This window comes from Perna viridis, chromosome 2 (assembly GCF_037379345.1).
Source record: "Perna viridis isolate PV_CMFRI_1.1 ecotype Kerala chromosome 2, ASM3737934v1, whole genome shotgun sequence".
Lineage (NCBI taxonomy): Eukaryota > Metazoa > Mollusca > Bivalvia > Mytilida > Mytilidae > Perna > Perna viridis.
In genome coordinates this window covers 47,065,218-47,090,332 of record NC_142446.1, presented here as the reverse complement: position 1 = coordinate 47,090,332, position 25,115 = coordinate 47,065,218, and the positions used below count along the sequence as shown (strand labels likewise).

General features: G+C 32.6%; 1 protein-coding gene across 1 annotated transcript; it reads left to right on the top strand.

Annotated features, from left to right (window-relative positions):
* The first annotated feature begins 4,218 nt into the window (after window positions 1–4,218).
* Window positions 4,219–19,326, top strand: LOC148625412 (uncharacterized). Its single transcript, XM_088571198.1, has 3 exons — window positions 4,219–4,666; window positions 17,274–17,499; window positions 19,141–19,326. The coding sequence occupies exons 1-3, from the start codon at window positions 4,425–4,427 to the stop codon at window positions 19,270–19,272; spliced, it is 600 nt and encodes a 199-aa protein (XP_088427324.1). The 5' UTR covers window positions 4,219–4,424; the 3' UTR covers window positions 19,273–19,326.
* The last annotated feature ends 5,789 nt before the right edge of the window (window positions 19,327–25,115 follow it).

The window sequence follows — 25,115 nt, the reverse complement described above, 5'->3', positions numbered from 1 at the left end:
GATACAGACACTTTATATCCGGTTTGTTTGTTTCAGTTGTATTAATGCATGCATCTGCACGATAGAATGCCTTAAACTGTATACTTTTGTAATTTCATTTATGTCCAATTCTTTAATAGGAGTTTCCCTGTCCGAGTAACAAATCATTAAATAATATGGTTTTTGTAATGTCTGGTGAAATTATGTGCAAGGATATGGAAACCAAACATGAAATTCGATTGTCGTAAATAAAACGATATAATAGACAAATTAACGTTTTCGATAACTTTAATGGACAAATTCACAAAGGGTTTTATTGTTCAATCCCATGAGGGTCTATTTAGAGGTGATAAGTGTCATTTAATGTTGAAATTATGCAAACAAATGCTTTGCTTAAACACACAAAATTGCTTTGTGGAGTGGAATTTTAGTCTTGTTCAGGTCTTACGTTTTCGAAAACAATCTATATTTACGTATGATCTAAAATTTCTTCTAATCATTTTACATAGGAAAGATAGATAAGCCCAAAATTATCCGCATTTACTTTTGAATAGATCTATTTGTACTGCTAGCGTCTTTGTGTGTTTAATTATCTACCAATTTATACGTTTCGTTTTCGAATGTGGTTTTGCTCATAGATATAGATATCCCTATTTAATTTGCATATGTGTATTTCCGATTTACCTTTCTTCATATTGACGCATGTGTCATAACCGTTTTATGAAATGGGTAAACGGGTAAAATGAAGATACAAAAACAAACAGTCTCAACGGTTGATACATACGTACACACGAACAGCCATTTATCACACCGTACATTTTAAAGAGATAATTAACAAATCAGTATAGAGGGAAACCAGGATTTGACCGATTATCAAAAAGAACATAATCCGATTATAAAGACAAGAAAATATACTAACATCAAAGTATATACAATAATCACAATAACGTGAACATAGAAACAAATGTAAATAAATAACTTGGACTCCAATAAAACTAAGAGTATGGACCAGTCACGCCGTAATTTATGATGTCTACATCTTTGATTGAAGTTGCCCTTTGCGTGTATTAATACATTAAAAGAGTAATCAAGGGAAATAAAGTTAAGGTTATAGCAATAATCAAAAGAATGTAATCCAGGGACAAAGACATACATGGAAAACAGACATACACAACAAAGAACATAAAGTAACTAAAATCATACATACAAAGTAACAAAAGCAAATGAGCAACTCGGATTCCACTAAAAACTGGGAGCATGGACCAAATGTATCGGTAGGGTAAGCGTCCTAAATTTGACTTTCGTAATGTTGGATATAAATGAAATAAAGATAAGGGAAGAAAATAATGTTTTTCTAGAGACATCCACCGAGTTGCTCATAAAACTTTACTCTAGCTATACCTGAAATATTTATGATAAAATAAATAATAATAAAAAACAAATTCGAAATTAATAGAAATGAGAATTAATGGAAAACCAATTATTTATCTTTGAATCTCATCTTATTGTAATAAATAATCAAAGTGTGCTACCGATAAAGTTTCTTTTATATTTTAGAAAATTCTGAAGCGCAATACAGATAAAGTTTTACGAATTTTTAATGCTTTGTGATAAATAGTGTATGTCAAAGAGAAAAATGAGAGCAGTTTGCTATTTCCCATATTCTTCCGCTACAATTTTTCAAAATTACTGATTAGACAGGAAAGAAGAAATCGAACTCAAATCCTTTATCTGTGTTTTACTGATAGGACATAGTTAAGTAAAATTAATTGCAATTCACTTCATTAGAAGAGATATTGTCCTATAAAAAAGTTTTAGGCATATAGCACTTACTACATGTGTCATTTAATTTCTACAATCGGAACAGCAGAAAAGTCGCCAAAGAATATGTTTTCAGACATATTTCAGATTGGCTTTCAGATGGGCGGGTAGGAAATGAAACGTGTGGTACTACAAATTATTGCCGTAGGATGATTTAGTGACATCGTGGTATTCCTATGTTTACATTTGCAGAGACAGTTTTTGTTTCGTCTTATTTGTTTTTTCATTAACAAATCATTCTTCATTCAATGGAGGCAGAGCAAGATGTTACAAGGGTATTCTTTGTCTTAGTTTGCCATCTTTTTTATACTAAATTATTTTTTTCCTTTTGGTACTTTCTCTAATACAGGAATACCAAATTATGTCTGAACATGGTTTTAAATCCGAGAACTCACTTATTTTTGAACTTTATATGATCATTTATAAAACTCAATAATTTTATTTTATCTTTGACAAGCTTGCTGATTGGGTGTTTATCTTTAAGCAAACCAGCATATTTTGTATAACCTGGCTTGGTACCATGACGTTATTAACGTTGATTGGTCCTTGATCTGCCATCCAAACAATCCGAAATAAAATAACGGTTTGATTACGTATCAACTGTTACTATTTGGAATGGAATGTATTAGAAATAAAACCATAAGGAATGCTTTTAATTTTTGAAAAGTTTATTTACGAAATAACTTGATTCATGCCAGTTTACACTTTTAACTGTGCAAATCGCGTTATTTTGTATAACAAAAATCTGTTAACAAAATTGAAACATTCCTTAAGTAACATCTCTACAATTATCAGAGAGACCAAGTATTCATTATCAGGGACCAAAGACGCGTATTGATCTAAAGAAAGAATATTTATGAAATGAAACACACATATAAATGCATGACTCTTAAATTAGAGAATAATTTGCTACAAAAGACTGCCGAACTTAATTCTAGTAAACTTGATCGATTTTCCCTTTTCATATACTTCCAAGTCCGAGTTGCTCATTTACTTGTGTTACTTTGTATTTGTTATTTTGGATATTTTATGTTCTATGTTGTATGCGTCTGTTTTCCATGGTCTTTGTCCCTGGATTACATTCGTTTGAGTTCTGCTAGAATCTTGGGTCCCTTGATAACTCATTAATATCATCAAAAAACATTTGTGTACAGTCAAATTTTCTTTGTGAGGTTTTTAGTACCGTTCATATTTTTTCAAACAATGCCAATGGTAGAGACGATTTATTGTGCAGAAAATACCTACCATACAAACAATATTTTTTCAATCCATATATACTATTAATGTTACTACAGTCCTTCCTGTATGCAGAACTGTACAATTAAGAAAATCACACATTTCCTCCTTATATAAACCATATAAACCACGGCAAGAACTATTACAAAGTTCACATTTCATATACAATATTTTATTTGTAATCAAAAGTGCAACTAAGAATAAACCTGCGACCTATATCTGTTTCTGATTAAGAAAACAGTGAAACCGTTCGGTGTTTTACATGCATGAATCACTTACTAACTAATATTGATAAAGACTGGTACTTAAAAGTTTACAGGAACAAATGTGTCGTCTTATGAAACCTATGAAAAAATGGTAATAACAAAATTATTGAATTGATGGCCTCTAGACAATAGTAAAATGGAATCGTCAAAGGAAAGTCATGTGACAAATGTCAATATCAAGGAAAATACCGAAAAGTTGGAAATCACCGCAACATCTTGACTTCGTATAGGTATTTCTCCGGGAAATAGATGGAAAATACCGAAAAGTTATAGATCACCGCAATGGTCCTTGACTTGGTACAGGTATTTCTTTGGGAAACGGATGGAAAATACAGGAAAATTATAGATCACCGCAATGGACCTTGACTTGGTACAGATATTTCCGCGGAAAGTGGATGAAACATACCGAAAAGTTTGAGATCCTCGCAATGGTCCTTGACTTGGTACATGTATTTCTCCGGGAAATGCATTAAAAACTAGGGCTTATATGCCGTTTTCATCACGGTTAGTTGCAATGAAACTGAAGACAAAATATCATTTTTCAATTAACTAGCAGCCGACTCTTTTGCATGCGTTCTATCTTAGTTATTGGAAAACTGTAATTAATAAAAAAAAAAAAAGGACAATGCTTATATTAAAAATCATATTAATAAAATGCCATGCGGATATCATAGTACAGATATAACTTCGAAACCAAATTAGAATTACTTAAAAATACAGAAATTGTTTAAAAATGTCATGATGACAATGCATCAATTCCCAATGGATCGAATTTAAGGTAATAGACAAGATGAGCCATACTAGCTGATTTTGTTCTTCGTGAATGCCAGTCAAACATCCGTATTGATATACCGTCCAATCATCGTTTGAATGATACTTAAAGAGTGATTTCTTTATCTTTAAGAGAATATAAAGATGGCAGCAGAAATTTGAAATGTTCAATATGATGCCTTGCATAGTTAATTGCTGATGTTATCTACTTCTTTTGTACATTTTAACTAAAGAGTTGAAGTTGTTTAATCATTGTCAAGATTTTATGTGAATGCAGTATAAATAGAGCTAATATATTTTATTTGACTTTTTTGGGTTTTATTTCAAATCTTTAAAAACAGTTCTTTTGAGATGGGATGTATAAATGCGAAAAGACGTAAAGACGCTCTGCGGAAAGGAAAAGACGTGACGTCATCCAAACGAACTAAAATTTATCTGAAACAAAACAATGAGCATGTCGATTCTCAGAAAAATGGCGAGTGTTCTTCGGAACCGGTGGTAGAATTCACTAACCGCCAAAAGGAATTAGTTTTAGATTCTTGGAAAATTATTCAAGAAGACATGTCGAAAGTTGGTGTTGTGATGTTTATGAAGTAAGTATTGATTTGTAACTCATTAGTATATTTATATAAATATCCTTGGGCTCCACTTTCAGGCTTTAGTATTATCACTATGCAAGGTGTTTGTTGGTGGTTAAACTTTTTTTAATTTTGCTTCAACTATGAGGACAAATACACAATTTGTGTTAATTTGGCATGGGCAAAAGAAAAACATATTTAAGCAATCAATATTTCGATTATAAATGGCTTCTGAATTGCGTCAAAGTGCCAATAAAAAATGGGGACATCAACAAAGAGAAATCCATGGACATGAACACATTCGAAAACATAAAGTCAATGAACAAAAAATGATAAAATTCACACAGAAATTATATTGGAAATAATATTTCATTTTTAAATATTTCAATTTTATTATTCTCTAAAAGAAAAAAAATGTGGTTTAACATATATCATCATCCAAAAAAGTCTTCTAAAGAACAGCCACTGAAATTATCATATTCAGAATAAAAATGACAAGTAAAATCTTCTAATTTCTTTCTAGAAATACTTTGCAATACATTTAATCGTCAGCTGATGCTTCAAAATCGTCAACATAGTATATTTTGCATGCATACAACAGTGACGTTGGTTATTATTTCAGTACCGATAAATTGATCCCATTTTGTTCATTTCTCTATATTAAGAATTTGAAAAAAAGACAAATTCTGACTACGCATAAACGTATCAAGGAAGATAATAAAGTTATATGGTGTATCGTTTATTCTTATTATTTTAGTGCATTGGTTGTCAAATTGATCAATGCCCCGTCTCTATTTATCGTACATTATATTGATATCTTGTTCTTGGTTACATTTTTACAGCTAATAAATCATTTTGAGATGTTATTTCTAAGAAAGAAGCCATCAACGAATATATGGTGATAATTACCCATATAACCTCAACATTGAACCAAGACATGATGTAACCAAACAAGTGAAATAGTCATTAATGGAAACAGATTAAAATGAAATAATTTTGTGAATTACAAAAAAAATGCATGTAAAAATTTTAGAAATTTTAGGAAATTTATTCAATTTTTCTTTTGAATTTACACAATACAGTTGGCATATGCCTATGACGAAGTCAACGGCATTGTTCTTAAAATAAATTCCATTATGAAGCTGAAGGCTGGTATTTTTCCGTTACTTTGTCTGAAGAATTTGATGTTACTTACAAAAAGGCACAATATAAGTCAACCTAAATATTTCATAACAATGGATAATTTGAACATCAACAGACAGAATAAGAGAAACGCATGATTTTGTAAAATTTGTACAAATTCTGCGGATTACATTTACCAACACTTTTTGTGATCCAAACTATTGGCATGTACGATTTTAATTTGAGCTTTAATTGAACTTGCATGGTTTCGTTTCGGCGATGAAACAAATAATTATCGCTTAAAATAATACTTACGAAACCAAGAAACAAACAATTTGTGACGAAAAAATATTATATACGAACAAACAAGTTCATAATGGCATTTTAAAATCTTCATACGCGACAACAGCAGGTTTGTATAAACATATTTTAAAACTTATTAAATTCATGAAAATCAGTGAAGTGCTTTGGAAATCCGTGTGGTCTTTATGAGTAATTGGTTTGAAAAAGTTGTTGATTGCAGATAAAATGTAACCCAGAAATCTGAAAGATTTTAATTTTAAGATAAAGTAAAATAAACAAGTTTCAAACATCTAAAGTTTCGATTCCTTTACTTTGTGTTTTCGTCGACTTCTTGTTATCTATTTATATTTCGACAGGAAGTAACACAGAAGACACTCTTAGCAAAATAATATCATTAATTTTCCAGCGTTTTGCATAAAAAATAGGCAATCTTTGAAGTTAATCGAACATTAATGCCGATTAAATATTTTTTTCAGGGAAGTCTTTTTTTTAAATTAAAAAAAAAATTTAATTATTTTATCTAATTGACATCTGTAAACCTTATAGTGCATAACGACATTACAAACGACTGTTTAAAAGTCAACTAATCTAGCCACGAAAGAAGTTGTTTAGAAGTCGATAAGCTGAATAGGAGTAATTATTATTTCATTTTGTAAAGATTAAAAGACCACAGCAATTAGTAACCACCATACGAGTTAAAATTAAAGTCAGACAAGTATTTTCGTCAGAGAAATCCAAAGAAAAAATCATTACTGTTATTTAACATCAAATAATATCCACCTTGCAATGTTCATGGTCATATAAATAAATAAATTAAAACATAAAATGTGTCGAAATAAAAGTAATATCTACAACGATTGACCAAATTTAAAAGTATAACTGTTTGTGTACGAGCTGTTTAATTGCCCAATTGGAACTAACACAGTTTGTTTGATGAACTTATTTCTCAACAGATAATAGACCAATCGTGCACCCTATATGCATCATGTTTTATAATTCAAGAATCAACAATTTGATGTCTATTTTTACCAAATCTGTGAGAAATAGCTTGAAGTTTAGTACACAAGAAAATGTTGAAAATTGCCTAGTCTGAGCATTATCTTGAAAGACAAAAAGAGAGGGCTTTCGAGTAATCTCTATGACAACAGTGGCAACTCCCATCGTCTCTCTCATTTGCTTTTCCCGGTTGTGTTTTGTTTATAAATTTCATTTTGTTTAAATTTCGTTTCTTCATTTTTTCTGTAGCAGATTAAAAGCATTCATCCTACATCTATACTAGCCTACTTTGATCAGGTTTACAATTGAAGTCCGCAATGCACTTAATGAGGGAATCTTTTACACAACACTAGATTTCCTGAAGTGATGCTAGTAAATTATGTAATAATTCATGACCATTTTTCAAATGGCTTTTTGTAATAACACATCACATGAAGTTCGACACTGATTAAGTAATTTATTTCCTTGGCACTTACAAGACTCCAATTAATCGACAAAGTTGTCATTTTTGCAAAAATAACCTCCAAAATCATCAATTGATGTAAGGTTTCTTAACACAAATTACAATTAAAGTCATACAAAACCCAATTTGAGAGTGCCTCTCTTGAGTAAATTACTGGCATAAATGTAATAAGCAACTTCAAATGCCACAGTAGAAAAAAAGTTTTTTTTAAGGAATTCAACCAGAAAACTTGTAGAGAGAAAACAATATACTCATTTTTTTTCTTTTTTCTGTAGTCAATTTATTTCAATCGTTCAATTTTGCATTTTGTTTTATGTACCAGTTCATGTTCAGACGGTGCCAATCGTAGAGGTCATTTATTGTGCAGAGAATAACATTGGTTTTGGTTCTACAAATGTGATACTTCCATTTAACAATAGCACTTTCTGTTTTCAGATCTATACTTTTGAGAAAACCATATTGAATTCAACCAAAGCAAACCAAATCAAGAACGATAACTCTTGCAAAGTGCAATTTTCATACACAATCTATATAAGTTTATCTCGAAACCATCGAATGACAAACTAAGACAAATTATGTGGTCTGTAATATTATAACTGTTTCTGAATGAATTAAAAACAATAGTAAAATAGTTGGGTTTTCGACATGCATGATTCACTTATATTATTTACCATAATCAATTAAGTATTTCCTGTCCTACAGCTACTTGACTGTGTTTGTTGATACCTAATTAAATAATTACCTGATTGTCCCACAATATGAAACTACGGAAGAAGTTTCCAACAACAACAACAAAAAAAAATAAATAATAAACAACGCAATTTGCAATATTCTGCTTATCCAGACCTAATGTTGAAGTAAATGAGTCTTGATTGATTACATTTTGATCAAGAAGAATTTTTTGGTATGGGTTATAATCACTCTTGTAGGTTGCTTATATTTTGTACCTCTCTTGGAAGGCTGAAGGATAAACAAACTAGTATTTTACTGGTAAACTTACGGTGTTAAAAAAAAGTTGAAGAAGAAACCAATTGTAGCTCAGTAATTCTATACTATTGTTTTCTAGTCTATAGCGTTTCTTGGAGTGTGTTGCAATTTTGTTTTACCAATTATCCAAATAAATAGACTGTAGCAACTCGTTTATCGTGATATTATATTTAACGGCGCATCGTCTTTAATATTATAAATGAACAATGCATTCTGTATATAAATTTTAAAAGGTTTAGAACTTTAATTGATTGATTGATTGTTGGGTTTAGCGCCCGAGCAGTATTATTTAAGCTATATTCAGGCGATGAACATGAAATGGATGATAAAATGAACATGAAATGGTGATGAAATGAAAAATGGGATGGGACACAAGGATAATTTTGATTGCCACTGGAAATAGGAAGAGTTGGGTAGGGTCGGGCAATTCAGCCTCCTGTGGCGGAGCCCTATGGTTCCTACTCCAGGAGAATACCACAGAGACGACCCCATCATGGGACATGCCAGGATTACCCCATTCCACCACCTGGGGCACAAAACTCAGTTGCTATGTGGGCAGAGCGCCTTAGCCCCCGTCCTGGGTTCTGAGCACTTTTAGTCGCATTTTACGACAAGCTTACTGCTGCTGCGGGCCTATTATTTTAACACCCGAACACGCACGGGGCTTTAGAACTTAAAACCTTTGTTTTAATGAATTGTGTTATATAGACCAATGAACACTAACTTTCAGTAATCATGAGTTAGTACATTATTTATATGTTATCAATGGAATAAATTATGATTCTATTGTAATTTATTTAAAAGTATTCAATGAGCCAAATCAATGCCTTGTATTGTATAATGAATGATATATAATGACCCAAAATGTCAAATGGAGTAGTTTACTCAGCGTAATGTAGAAGTTCACGCTAACCATATAGTTAGCTGGCATCATTAGACCATTGTTTCGCCCATAAGCCTGGTTATTATCGTACAAAGGATTCGATTTGAAATTAGAGCAAACGAGAAATATAGATATTGAACAACACAGCCTAAATTGGTGTATCTGCCACTAAATTAGCTATAATTACAATTCTTATCATTTGTTTGGTATTCCTTATAATTATTAATAGAATCTGAGTTCAATGATTAAGACAATGAAGGGTAATAACCAAATTATCGAATTGATAAATCTAGGCAGTAGTCAAAAGGAATAGTCCGTATAACAAATTGCAATATCAGGGTAAAAAACAGAAAGTTGGAAACCAACGCAACTTACATGACTTGGTACAGACATTTCAAAATGAAAGGTGTGTTGTTTCTTGAAAATATTCGTTGTCTCTTGTTGGAAGAGTAATCAAGGTATGAAGGTAACCAAGATTCTAACGGAAATCAAAAGAATGTAATCCAGGGACTAAGTTCAGACATGCAAAATACATACACACAATGAAGAACATCAAATGATCAAAATAATACATATAAAGTAACAAATGTAGAAGAGCAACCCGTACTCCACTAACAACTGGGAACATGGATCGGGTGCACCGGTATGATAGGCGTCCTCTGCTTTTCCATAAACACCCCTTGAGTTGATAAAAAATTCATTCAAGTACAGGGTAAAGGAAAGAGGAAAGGAAAACTATGACACGATGAACAAATCAGTTTTCATGGTGCAGCTGGATACACCGTAACGATCCACTAGTTCATGATGACGACCATAAAACGTTTGTAATGATGACTTCAAACATTCTTTCATTAATAGTAACAATGTGTTTTTATTTCACAATTTAGAATTTTTTTTTTGACAAATTTCTGAGAAACTGATTACAGACTAGTATTTTAGAAATCAACACCATATTTGTTTTCCTATTTAATCATCAGTAAGCTTTTATTATACCGCAGTTTATTTTTTCGTAGTAAAACAAATGCACCATGTAATTTATTACAGCAAAAGGCCCGGTCAACGGCTTTTGCTATTGGCTCCGGGCGATATTGACATACTCATATTTCGGGTTTTAGCCTCTGATTCTCATTTGCGTATAAGTTAAGATGTTCTCGGGGTTTATCATTGAACAACATTAAAACCCTGTGTGATCAGACGACAAACAACATTCACGGTTGCTTTATTTAATTCTTGATCATAAAGGCATCGATGGAGATCCATAAAATTAATTGATACACGGCGGGTGTTTCTAAAAAAGCATATGACGCTTACCCTACCGGTGCACCTGGTCCATGCTCCCAGTTTTTAGTGGAGTCCGAGTTGCTCATTTGCTTTTGTTACTTTGTATGTGCGATTTTAGTTACTCTATGTCCTTTGTTGTCTATGTATGTTTTCCATGTCTGAGCGGGTACAAAGGAGAAGACCAACAGCGGCAAGAACCTAAATATCTTCACAAATATTGCATCTATTAATGTACGAATGCTCTACTACTCACAATTAATATTCCCACCAAGTTTTACCTTTTATTTTTAAGTTTTACTAAATTAGATCGGGTAAACTTTGTGCACGAAACAGTGCAGCTCAATGGCATCTGTACAGTGCAACTTTAAGTAGTATTACAAGTATTTCTATGTAAAGTAACACTGGTACACAATCAGCTGTATTAGAACCCGGTTACACCGCGAGTACATGCAGCTTATCTCAACCTCTATAATACTAGTAATTGGACATATTGCAGAATAAAAATGTAAACATCAATTAGTTGAAACAACAATATTTCCTTTGGTTATTTTGTTACATTATATATACTACGAACAAAATTGTTCCCAAACACTTATGCCTTAGAAAATATGACTTTTTCATATCATTTCTAATTCTCAACCAAATAAACATAATATTTTATCTTTTTGTGTTTGCTTAAGATATCAAGACCTTAAAGGTCCAACAGCTGAATGAATCTCGTTATCGCCGATCAAAAATGGAAATAACTTATTTATCTTGCTATTTTCTTTTTCTACATAGTTTTAAATCTATCAATTGAATGATAAATGTCAATATGTTAAATTCTATCAGGTGGTAATTAAATCAGGTAAAAATAACTTCTTTTGTTAACTACTTCTAATATTAGTACTGCTATATCGTTTATGTTACTCCATTATCTATGGTATGTTGTGTTCGTCCGTTTTTGCTGCATGTAGATGAATGATAGGAATTTACATTTCTTTCTGATATACCAATCTTTGAAGCATTTCACATGAAAATAATCATTTTAGCTCTGTAGAAACTGCATCGATAGCAGTTTAGGTAAAGTCAAGACTCGAATCTATTGGAAGTTCTTGTTGTTAGGAAAATACTTTCCCAAGAACTCCAATATGCCATTTATTTTTTTTTAAAAGATAATCCGTTTGATTGAATTACCACCTATTATTACGACATGATGATCGTTGGCAAGACATTTTTAGTAAACCTCCGCGCAATTTGAATACAGTGAAATAAAGTATACTTATCTATCAGTGGTGGTCCACACGTAAATGAACCAAGCTTTGAACAGTGTCTTATCTTCGAAATACACTCTAGACGCCACAGCCAGCCCGCCCAGAAAATGCAAGAATCTTGCAAAGTCGGGAAAGTATGAATGAATTACGCGGAGTTTTCCGATTGTCAAACGACGTTTCATTTGTAAAATGAGAATTTTAATCAAAAGGCCTGTCTTCTGCTGTTGGTAAGAGTGTAAATGAACGTCTGCCGCTGCATGGAGCTTGATAAACGAACAAGTTTATCTAGAAAAATACCTTCATTTGACAATTAGAGAATAATTAAAATTGTTAAATGTGAACAAAAAGTATTAGAAAAAAATACTATGTTTACTGCTTGGTCAATTTACTTTCCAATAATTGCAAGGAAGCCAAAAAATACTATATATATCATCGAAAACTTTTCAACGAATTTAATATCGCCTTGGACTTGGTGACTTTCACAAGTAATTTCGTTTTCGCCACTGATAACCATGACAAGAGACTTCATTTTACAGAGAAATTGGTCATAACCTACATTGTAGTATTATGCAATTTAAATCAAGTTAACCATTTCATATATTGGGAAGGTTATATAGTCCGGTCAGTTGTGTTTTGTAAATAATTCAACAGGCATAGTTGAAAACAACTTTTTGTGAGCCAAAGAAAAAGAAATAGCAAAATACTGAAATGTCAAAAAAAAAAAAAAATAAAATAAAATAAACAAATAATAATAATAATAAAAAAAAATAAATAAAAAATACGCCGTCTGGACAAATATAGTTTTTGCGGGGCTTTTAAAAGCGATAGCACTACCTAAGTACATTTCTTATTTGAGCTAAGGCATGAGTTTCAACGTTTCTTTGGCTGCACTACGTATATATTGAAGTTAATCACGTAGACCTAAGAAGCTATATGAACTGAAAGTCAAGCCTGTCAACAAAGTCCAAAGACATAGCCTGTTCAGTCAGACATTCCTAAAGCCATTAATGACCCAATGATTAGGAAAATGAGTTCCCTCCAGCTATAGTATCCGATAAAATATTAATATATAAATACCGTATCTCTCTAATGATGTAGACTAAAGTATTTGTTGGAGTAGCCAAAAGTAATTATGAATGATATTAGAAATTTGCTGAACTTGCTTGCTAAATAAAAACTTTGGTTACATGTTTTTTTTTCTGAAAAATAACGTAAAATATCAAATGTAATGCAGCTTAATGTTTCATGCATTTATTAAAATGTAATTTAGAAATGTAACAAGACACCGTTCAGCTACGCAATCAATTAGCCATTACATAAACGGTTGTTAATTTGTCACAAGAAATAGTTAAACAGATATATTTTCATGCTCTTTAAATAATTAGCTGATATCATAAGCATACACTTTTCATTCAATAAAACACATGGAAAAAAAATGATGAAGAGAACCAGTAAAACAGTGAGAGTATAGCAACATCATTACCACCAGAATAAAGGAACTATTTTAAATTGAAATACAAAGATATATTTCAGTTCGATATAAAGTAAATCAACAGATTAAATCGTATAAATGTTTCCACAAAATACACAGACAATACAGCTGTGACATAGTGCGTAAAATGCGTTCGATATTTTGCAAAATTGAGTATAAAGTAAAGTAACCAAGTCCTGACGTTTACTTGTGAGACATGTACTGTGCTATCTTCATTTGACAAATGTCTTCTTCTAATTGAGACTGCAAGTCCATTTGAAAGTAATTTGTAAATAAATGTACGAGACAAAGGAAAATAAAGGAACAAAATAAAATTGAAATAAAAAAGGAAACACAAAATATGAAAGAATTAGTTGCTTTTTTTACAAGTTTATCTTGTGTTCGATATTTTTCAAAAATAAAGTACAAAATAAACTTAGACATATCTTTTTATATACCGTGCTATCTTCATTTGACAAATGTCTTTGTCTAGTTGAGACTGAAGTCTATTTGAAAGTAATCTAAAACTAATGCGCGACCAGACAAAGGGAAATGAACAAAATAGATTTAGAAAATAAATGACAGAGACATGTTTGAATGAACTAGTTGTCATTCAATCCTCTCCATGAAAGTTCGTATTTAAAAAAAAAAATTTACCATCCTACGAACAGTCCCGTTCTAAGTAAAAACTATCGTAGGGAAAGAGAGGAGTACTGGATACGCAGACTAGGTACTACAATACCTTACGGATGCAATGACAACATCAAAAGTATAGAAAACCTTTCAGACAATATAACAATAGCATAAATGTGATGAATTTATTTGACAAAAATCCAAGACGGGAAAGGAGTCATGGCCATCGCCCTTATACGTCACCTAAGTTACATGATGTCTCCATAGATGGTCTCCTTCCTTTCATACAAAAACCTCTTGAACTTCATCACATTAGAAAAAAAACTTTATTCTACACCTCTCACTCTACTACACTTCCTTTACAAAATAAGTCTTGACACTCCCGTTTCCGACCCCACCTCATCATTATACAGACTTGTTGCCATCATTTTGGTTATTGGTTTCCACAGACTCTTTAAACCAGTTTGTGTGAAAAGGCAAGATGAAGAAAAACGATCATTTCTTCCACTACCTTTGTCAACAAAGGTATAGATGCAATTAATTTGGCTAACATCCTCCATTAGAAAAACGTTATCAACAAAATTCCCCCATATTTCAAAGACAAATCCATACCAATTATTTAATATTCCGATACTTCACCCATCGCATCCAAAATTTTCAATTATAAAAGGCTATTGCAGAACCTCTAGATTGAGGACTGCAAAGCTAAACCACCTGACTGTTCTTGCAAAACCTCTCCATTCAAATATGGTCCTTCTGGTCACGTCGTTACGGGAGATTTAACCATTATCGAAAAAGAATCTCTGCGTAATATTCTTTCTAAAGGTCTCAAGTACCGTGAACCACGCTCCATAAATTGGAATTATAACTATGAAGTTCTTATGGATGCCGTCGAGGACTATGCAAGAAAATGGATAAAACGAGAACAAGAAGACATTGATTCCCTGTCAGAATGGTTAAAGGCCGCGAGGTCTTTAATTTTGAAACGAATGAGTTTTAAGTAGGTCAATGAGTGCCAAGGCTACATCAGTTTTCAAAGACCCCGATGTAGTAAAAACATTGTCTACCATACATGCCAAATATGTTGTCGTACCAGCAGACAAAGCCCAAAACAACATTGTTTTTGTCTGCAAAACGTTTTATATCCAATGTTTATTATCAGAGGTAGACGTAGAAAATAATAGCAGTGATAAACCTACACTGCTACCACTCTCTCCAAAGAAGAGATTGTGGAAAACCATAAATCTGTGCTATCCTTTTTTGGTCTCTCTACCAAGGACGATGATTGTGATTTACCGTCTATGAACTGGATTCCTAAACTTGACAAGAATCAATACAAACAACGTTTCATAGCTGGATATGCAAATGTACCACAAAACCTCTTTCAAAATTTTTAACTTCTATACTCACAACTGTCAAAGAGGGTCTGCAGTCCTACCACAACACTTGTTACTCCTGTAGTGGTATTGATTCAATGTGGATCCTGAAAAATTCGAAAGATCTTTTGGAGACAATCAGTTCAATTATCTGAATATAGTAGCATTAAAACCTATGATTTTTCAACACTGTATACTTATATTCCCCATACGCAGTTAAAATCCCGACTTAAAAACATTATACATCGTTGTTTTTCCAAAAAAAGATGGTACACCTAGATACAAATGTATAGTTCTTGGTAGAGATTCCTCATACTTTGTAAGAAATAATTCCAAATCATCTTCCAAATATACAGAGGAAGACGTTAACAAAATGCTGGAATTTTTAATCGACAGCATATTTGTCCAGTGTGGTGGACGTGTTTTTCAACAAACGGTCGGCATTCCAATGGGAACAAATTGTGCTCCTTTACTTGCAGATCTATTCCTGCACTCTTATGAGGCTGACTTTACAGCTGATCTGATCAGAAAGAAAGAATATCGTTTGGCTAGATCCTTCAATCTCAGTTTCCGCTATATAGATGACGTATTATCTTAAAACAATCCTAATTTCGGGGATTTGATACATCGCATCTACCCAAAGAACTTGAGATAAAGGATACTACAGACACTGTAAAGTCAGCCTCATATCTTGACCTACACTTAGAAAACGATGGTAAAGGAAAACTACTGACCAAACTTTACGACAAACGCGATGACTTTTCATTCAGAATTGTCAACTTTCCTGTCATCTGTGGTAACATCCCTTCGGCTCCTGTGTATGGAGTGTTCATATCACAACTCATACGTTATGCCAGATCTTGCCGAAACTACGCTGACTGTTTGTATCGCGCTAGAACTCTAACAAATAGGCCTCTGGAACAGGGTTATGTTGCTACAAGATTGAAGTCATCACTACAGAAGTTTTATGGTTGTCATCATAAACTAATGGATCGTCATGGTGTGTATCAATCAGCACCATGAAAACTGATTTATTCAACGGGTCATAGTTTTCCTTTCCTCGTTTGTCTACCCCGGACTTGACTTTTTATGAGCAACTCGGCGGGTGTTTCTAGAAAGCAGAGGACGCTTACCCTACCGGTGCACCTGGTCCATGCTCCCAGTTTTTAGTGGAGTCCGAGTTGCTCATTTACTTTTGTTACTTTGTATTTATGATTTTAGTTACTTTATGTTCTTTGTTGTGTATGTCTGTTCCATGTCTAGTCTTGATATTATGTTTTGAGACATATCCCGTGCTGTCTTCCTTTAAAAAAAGGTCTGAAACTAGTTGAGACTGCAAGTCCATTTCAGAGTAATTTGATGAATAATGTGCAACTAGACAAAGGAAAATGAACAAAAATTCAAGCGAAACTTAACGTCAAAGAACTGTCTAGAACTTAAACCAATGGGGACATTACATGACATATCATGTAAGAAATTTCTGTTGTTAAATCTAAAAAAAGGTAAAATTTTCATGAAATGAGAATTTTAAATAGTCGCAAATTTCTATTTAGCTAGACAGGTCGCATTCAGTTTCCATATCAGTTCTAGTAACTAACAGTTTTATGCTAGTAACTACATCAACATAGTATCTCTGTGTTGGAAAACTCGCAGAATTTGTTATTAATTATTGTGCCGATTGATTTATATAGAAAGTATAGCCTACAACTCATTTTTAATCACATAAATGAAGTTTTACTGTAAATTCAAAATGTCGGTCGTTGATATTCATCCACAATTTATGTAATTAATCGATACTAAATACTTGCCTACTTTCTGTTTAAAATGTCCATGAAAATTTTATGATTATTTCAGACTATTTGAGACACATCCAGATGTTCAGGACGTATTTATGCCATTTAAAGGGATGACGAAAGAAGATCTTCAATATAGTAACCAGCTGCGAACACACGCCTTAAGAGTTATGGGAACAGTAGAAAAGTGTCTTGCCAGAATAGAAGAACCTAAAAAGTTACAAGAGATGTTAAGCGACCTGGGATCTAGACATGTTATGTATAATGCTAAAGTAGATTATATAGATGTAAGTATACATCATCTGAAATCACGATTCATTTAAGATATCAATTGTTCTTTAACTTCTTATTATTTCAATTTTGATGTACGATAACCATTACGACTATTTCTCATCGCTTGAATCGATGTGACTCCAATAATTTTTTCCTTTAAATAAGTACAAAAAATACACTATGAATTAATCACACTGGACTCATTGTGTTTAATCATGAATTACTTTAACTTTCATCATTTGTTTTGTATTAATCAACTCAGCTTTTTTCCCTCGCACCGCTAGTCATTCAGTGTTATTAAGGGCACAAAATGTCTGAGAAACCACCATACTAATGGAGACCATTTCGAGATGTTAAACTAACCTTACAATATCAGCACAGTAGTTATAAGACGTTACCAAAGAAACATTACTTTTTAGCCAGAGAAAACAATTAAGTTCGTTTTATTACTCAAGACAAAACACCACAATTTTAATGATCATATCAATATATCCCAATGAATAACTAAAAAGTAATGAGCGGAACTAAAATTAATTTCCGCAGCTGTAACAGAAATAAATTGTTCATATGTTCTTTTCGGTACAAAAATGTTGCTCGATAATTCAATTAAACTAAATATGTTTTTATTGTTCCTGGCAATAACAATACAAGAACTCAATCTTTTCGTTGTAAAGCTAAAGTCAATTCCACTTGCTCTTATTATTTTCATGTACGTTTTCCGTTAACGTTTTTTTTTAATTGATTGCCATATCGGCTTTGATATTACACATTTGATGCCTGCCATTTTCGTCTAAAACAGAGATGAAAACTTTTTTAAAACAATCTGAAATAACAATATTAAATTATTCCTCAAAATTCATCGTGTTATAAAAGTGATTTGACGTTGATGTATTATGAATCATTTAACATTATCTGACGGTATTGTCAACCGTTCACCACTTATCAAGTAATTGTAAGCATGTCGTCAATGTCACTACCGTACTGTCCATTCGATTACTTAAGCAAGGACTGAAATTCAATTATTGAATGTTATCCTACTTCTTATACCATTTAATTAGGTTGTGACATTGTTTTCTTTACTTTGTATTATCGATTATTCTTCTGGCCTCGACATAAATCCTGGACAAACACCTTAATTCTTAATCAAATAATCTTATTAAGGTTGTTGCTTTATAAGGAATATCCCTGCAGAGGACTCTTACCCTAACGGTGCACCTAATCAATAATCACAGTTTGTGGTAGAGTCCGGGTTGCTCATTTACTTTTGTTTCTTTGTACGTGTTTTTATTATTATTATTATTACTATTACATGTTCTTTGTTTTGATCGTCTACATCCCCTATCTAGTCTTTATCCTTTGAATATATTCATTTGATTACCGCTCAAAACTTAGTTCCGTTCCCTTGATCACTACCAAACAAACACAGCATTAAAGCAAAATACAGGAGTCAAATCCTGGCAAAAAGTGACGACTTACAAAAAAAAAAAAAATAACAAAAAAAAACCAAAAACAAAAACAAAAACAAAAACAAAAAAAACAAAACATAAAAAAAAACAAATTGCTGCATGAATATCCTTTGGATCATCGTCTAATTAATAATTAGTGGTTTTTCTTTGAATGATTTTCCCCCATTATGATATTATCTTTTCTTTTAGCTGATAGGACCACAATTTATTTGGGCAATACAGCCTGCTTTAAAAGAACAATGGACAAGAGAAGTGGAAGAAGCCTGGTCTGATTTATTTAAAATGATATCAAGAACAATGAAAACTGCCATGACTTTCTAGAATGTGTACATGAAATTTGTCCCAATAAAGGTGCTTTGAATTTTCGGAAAAAGTTAAACTTATATTTGTAAAGGTGGTATAGTTGAACAAAATCTCTGAAAAAGAGGTTCTTGCATCTCCTATCTCAAACAAACAGCACAGGAACGAAAGAGCTACCAACATCTGTTTCGGATAGAGAGTTATGATATAACATTCTTTTAAATAAGACTTTTATTGAATAGACATGATGATATATACTTCTTGTTTGCCTGAACATATTTGAAAATAATTGAATTTAAATCATTATTTCATGTCAGGAGACAAATCAAACATCACTTGAACCTATTGTTCTATTTTTCTACTTTAAAGCAATGCTAAGAAAGAACGGATAAATTAAACCCTGTCCTCTTTAGACCATGTTCTTTTCTGGTCGTCATCATGAACTCGTGGATCGTTACGGAGTAACCATCTGCACTTTGAAATTGATTTGTTCAACATGTCATAGTTTTCCTTTCGTCTTCCTCGGACTTGACCTTTTGTAAGCAACCGGGCGGGTGATGCTAGCAAAGCAGAGGACGCTTACTCTACCGGTGCACCTGGTCCATGCTCCCATTTTTAGTAGCGTCCAATTTGCTCATTTACTTTTGTTACTTTGTATCTATTAATTTAGTTACTTTGTGCTCTATGTTGTGTTTTCCATGTCTGGTCTTTACCCCTTGATTACATTCTTCTGATTTCTGCTAGAGTTTTGGTTCCCTTGATTAATCTTCCAATTTCCCGTCCGACGACATGTCACTGATCCTTTTACATATACTTTGATACAACTAAATTATTATAGAATGTGCTTTTTATTACGTATTTTTGGTTTTGAGTACTTCTAGTATATATATATGATTATTCCTCGTGGTATATATCTATATGCCACGAGGAATAATCACTCGGTTAACGAGAGCTATATTTTTATATAGCCTTGTTGGCCTAGTGGTCTATAGCGTTGGACTTAGTGCAGGCGGTGTTGCCATAGATGTCAGAGAAGAGTAGGGGTTCGAATCCCGCTGAGGGAGCGACCAAATTTGCATCGCAAATTTGCAACCTCGCATCGATTCTAGAGTTAAGGTGTAGTTTAGACTTGATTATATATATATATATATATATATATATATAGAAAGGTCTGAAAAATTCCCAACGATGTTAGAACTGTCAAATTTGCGATGCAAATTTTTGGTCATACCCTCCGCGGGACTCGAACTCGTACTGCTGTGACATCTACGGTAACACCGCCTGCACAAAGTCCAGCGCCCTAGACCACACGGCCAGCTAGGCTATATCAAAATATAGCTTTCGCTGGCCGGGACATTCCTCCTCGTAGTATTAATCAAGGGCTGTAACTTAGTACACGATGTATGGTAGTACGGGACAGTTCATTTAGATGTTATTATGTAGGATAGAGGATCAAATTAATGATGCATGTCACAACAAATCAATGTTATACAAACGTCTTAGAATGTGACGGCTCTATTCGCTACACTGCTCCATTGGATCAAATTGATACAGGGAACATATGTAAACGTATAGAAAGGTCTGAAAAGTCCAAACAATGTTCGAACTGTCAAATTTGCGTTGCAAATTTTTGATCGTTCCCTCCGCGGGACTCGAACTCGTACCGCTGTGACATCTATGGCAACACTGCCAGCACAAAGTCCAGCGCCCTAGACTATATATATACACAAACGTCTCAGAATATGACGATTCTAATCGCTACACTGCTCCATCGGATCAAATTGTTACATGTTAGCATGGATGGGTCTGAAAAATTCCCAATGATGTTAGAACTGTCAAATTTGCGAAGGAAAATATATATTGACGCTTTACTTCTAAATTAAGATCCGGATATAAACCGTTCCGTTCCTTAATGACTCTCAGCCAATCATAGCGGAAGCAGACAAAAAGAAAATACATTATCTACATATGTAATATATAAATTAAGGACTTTCAGTTAGTCAATACGTTATATATGGACGTGTCAGATTATATTGACCTCAACAAAATAATCTGGTCCATATATAACGTATTGACTTCGTTAAAAAACCATAATTGATAAATATTTATCCTGAACTTCTTAAATAGTTCGTTCTAATGCAGCTAATGAGTGAGTTCTCCTTAAAAAATATGTACAGCATACTAAAACGTATGTGATCGGTATTTTTGTTTATGTATCAGTATACAAAAAAACTGTATAAATGAGAAATAATTACTCAGCATTTGAAGATATACCAAAGTGCACCAATGTCTACAACCTCATCATTGAGACACAATAGTAAAAAGCAATACTAAACAATTAAGTAGCACTCCAGCTAAGAATCATGCAAAATATGATACATGGTTGGAAAGCCGACATATTTTTATTTTTGATATTTTTGTTTAAAATGCTTCAGTAAACAGAAATTAACATTTGGATTAACCCGTGCTCATAGGAGATGAAAATTGTATAGAATGCACTGTAGAAGTCAAAATAAAAACTTTCTAAATGACACTCAAATACAATAGAATCTATTGGATTTATAATGTTGATTATCTCTTAAGAGCAGGTAGATTTAAATGAATAATTACACATTTCATAGTATATACCAAAAAAACCCAACTTAATTACAAAAATTAAAATATATAGCCTTTTTTTGGGGTGTATCACATTTTTCAGATTTTGCATGATTCTTACAAAGACAGCTACAACGATTGCTAATTTCAAGGAGGACCAATAAAAGATCAAAAGGATAAACAGAATTAGTATAATTGTAAATCGTTCACCACAACAATGAAATTTTTTGCACTCTTCGTGTTATTTATAACAGTTCATTTTCGATGGTGATCTTATTTCCATAATATTAGATTCATCTCTAAACTGAATAACCAAGAAAATTGCTTTTCCGATCAATTTACTTGGTAACACTCGACTCGGTAAAAATGCATAATATTAAGCTCTCTATTGCGTATTATTAAGACTTAACACTCTTTGACATCTTCGTGTATATTTATTGTGGAAATGAATTCTCACTCAAAGAAACTGACTGATTTCATTATTAAGTTTTTATTAAGTCTGACAGTTTACCAGTGAAGCAAATGAATATATACAATGTGCTGCAAACCAAATACATACAAAGCAAGTGAAGGCAAATAAACCTAGTTTTTTCCTAATCGTTATAAACAAAAATAAACTTTTTTTTATACCAAAAGGAAACTACTTTAATTCCCATAACTAAAATTGAAAGCTCGGGGCAAATCGATAATTGAAGTACATTTTCATTATAGATCAACAATTACAACATTATTCAAATATGAAAGTATTGAGTTGAAATGCATCATCTGTGTTGAAGTATAAATATACATAAAAGGCTAACTGTGCATAAGATATAAGGGGTATCTTTTCATTTTCGAGGACACAAGGCGATAATGTTGCAAGATACCGAGAAAATAAAACATGTCAAGAATCAACGACTTTCCCAAATTTTACTTTTTACTAACTAACGAATATAAAAATGACATATTTCCCCACAAACTTATAGAAAAACAAAACCGACAAACATTGATGGCAAAACAGTTAAAGTATGATAACCCAACAAATTGGATAAAAAATATTGATTCAAATTACATTTACACAATTAAATTACTTTCTAATTTTCATAACGGATATGTTTGCTTGTGTCAAATTATTGGCTAATTTCATAATGTTACAAACCAAACCAATCTAATAAATACATAGTTAGCACTGTGATTAGTAGTATCGTTCCTCGATTTATCAATGACAACTATAAATTGATATCATAGAAATTTCGTTCGCAGAGGCGTTATTGCAAAAGCGGATACAAAATCTGTATGTGTGTACCCTTTCGCTTTCGGTTTGTAATCAAAATGCAATCGGTTTTTAATCCAGCTTGTCATTCGCAAAGAAAAAAATCTTAAGAATAGAACTCGCATCTGATATCACATATGAAAAGATTGCATGTAATTAGAACATCACATTATATCAACGGTTTTGCATTAAAAACGAATAACTGATATCTTGTATGAAAATAGGTTATTATACGGTGTAAGCTATGGTATGAAAGCTCGGAATTCGCCGTTATTCATTATGATTATATTAGTAAGTAGAAAATTTTGGTCATTATTGTGACGTTATATCACTTATTATTATTTTTTTTGAAGAAATGTCATCGCTCTGTTACCGCATATTGTATTACTTTTGTTGTTGGGAACTTTTAGAAAGCTTACTTTGAGGTGTGTTCGGACTTGTTGAAGACATTTTGGTTATTTCTGAAAGTGTTTTATAATTTTTGTTTGGGTTACGCGCTGGTCCTTTTGATGCGTTTCACAATTTCCGTTCTTTTTTTCTATAATCAGTAAAAATAAGGATGTTCGTCTCATATATCTACCACATGAATCCCTAGTGGAAACATATGACGGCAAAGTGATGCATGCTCAAATAACTAGGTTGTTCAGTTTTGATATGAAGAAATACAGTTGCATTCAATGTAAAACATCATAAATATTAGAAAGGCGATGGACGCTTAATCTTTCAATACATCTGATCCATGGTCCAAATTGAATCCAGGTTGTTAATGTATCTTATAAGGTTCTGTGAACATTATTTTAATTCATTTTGTTTAGTCTGGTATTAGTTTCCTTGGTTTACTTTAAAGATATCCTATGCCTCGTTCTAGTAGTTGACCTTTTTTTTACTTAAAGAGGTAGACCTAGGCTAAGGAGAAAACTCTTAAAATCAGTGATCTATTTGTATCATATTCATTTTCACAAAAGCCTATCAAGCTTTCACTTGAAACAGAATGAAATCAATCCAAGTTACCTTGATGCTTACACGAGATTGGTGTAAAATGCTGAATACCAACATTCCAAGCATTTGTAAAAGTTGTGTCCCTTACCCTAGGTCTACCTCCCTAATGCCTAATTTAAATATAAAAGAAATCATGTTTATACAGCAGCGTTTTACAACAATGACAATCAAGTCAATAATAATGACTTTACATGGTTTTGACAGTGGTCTTTGTAAAGTGTTGTTCTAAAAAGGGACAGAAGTAACATAACAATTATGTACATCTGAAAGACGTTTGCCAACATTAAGATAATACTATAACACATGCCAAATGGGAATAAATAATGAAATGGTTAGCCAACATTTGAAATCAACACAAACTAGCATAATAAACTATGGGGTTGAAAGGAGAGCACTAACCTCGGTGAAATTATAATTGAATTATCTTTATTTTAGAAACCGCTCTTTGAACCAAGAAATATGAAATGTGGTACATGTAATACAAAGTTTGAAAAGTGGACAAACTATTGAGTTAGTTGCTATATAAATTTGACAGTATTATTTCTTCTTCCGGCATGTAATGGAATATAACATCAAACTCCATCGCCAATATGATAATTGATTTATTTGGTTTATGACGTCTTCCGTATTCTACCGAACAGGATGTAAAACGCATTTAGTGATGATAGAAAAGCAGAAGACTCTTGCTTTACCGATGAATCATGAATCTTGTCAATTTCACAAGAGTTTCATACGATTCCGTTTTGACAATGTTAGCTTTAAGTAGTAATATATTTGGTTCATTAAAGGTACCGTCAGTTTTTCGTTTCTGTCAGAGATATTCAATAATTTAGGACTCTATTGCATAATCTTTTTTTCTTTTTTTTTCTTTTTTTTTTGTGTTTCGGGGGGGGGGTGGGGGGGGTGGTGGGTGGTTTCAGACAAAAACATTTCACGTCCACACATGCTCATTTTACAATATCAGATATACAAAAGACCTCCCACCCGTCCGGCACTGCAAGAAGCTGGTATTCAGGGT

Excerpts from the sequence above, each read along its gene's own strand:
- LOC148625412 (XM_088571198.1), top strand. The coding sequence starts at position 4,425 with ATGGGATGTATAAATGCGAAAAGACGTAAAGACGCTCTGCGGAAAGGA. Across the intron at positions 4,667-17,273 it reads GGTGTTGTGATGTTTATGAA|ACTATTTGAGACACATCCAG; the intron begins GTAAGTATTGAT and ends TGATTATTTCAG. Across the intron at positions 17,500-19,140 it reads CTAAAGTAGATTATATAGAT|CTGATAGGACCACAATTTAT; the intron begins GTAAGTATACAT and ends CTTTTCTTTTAG.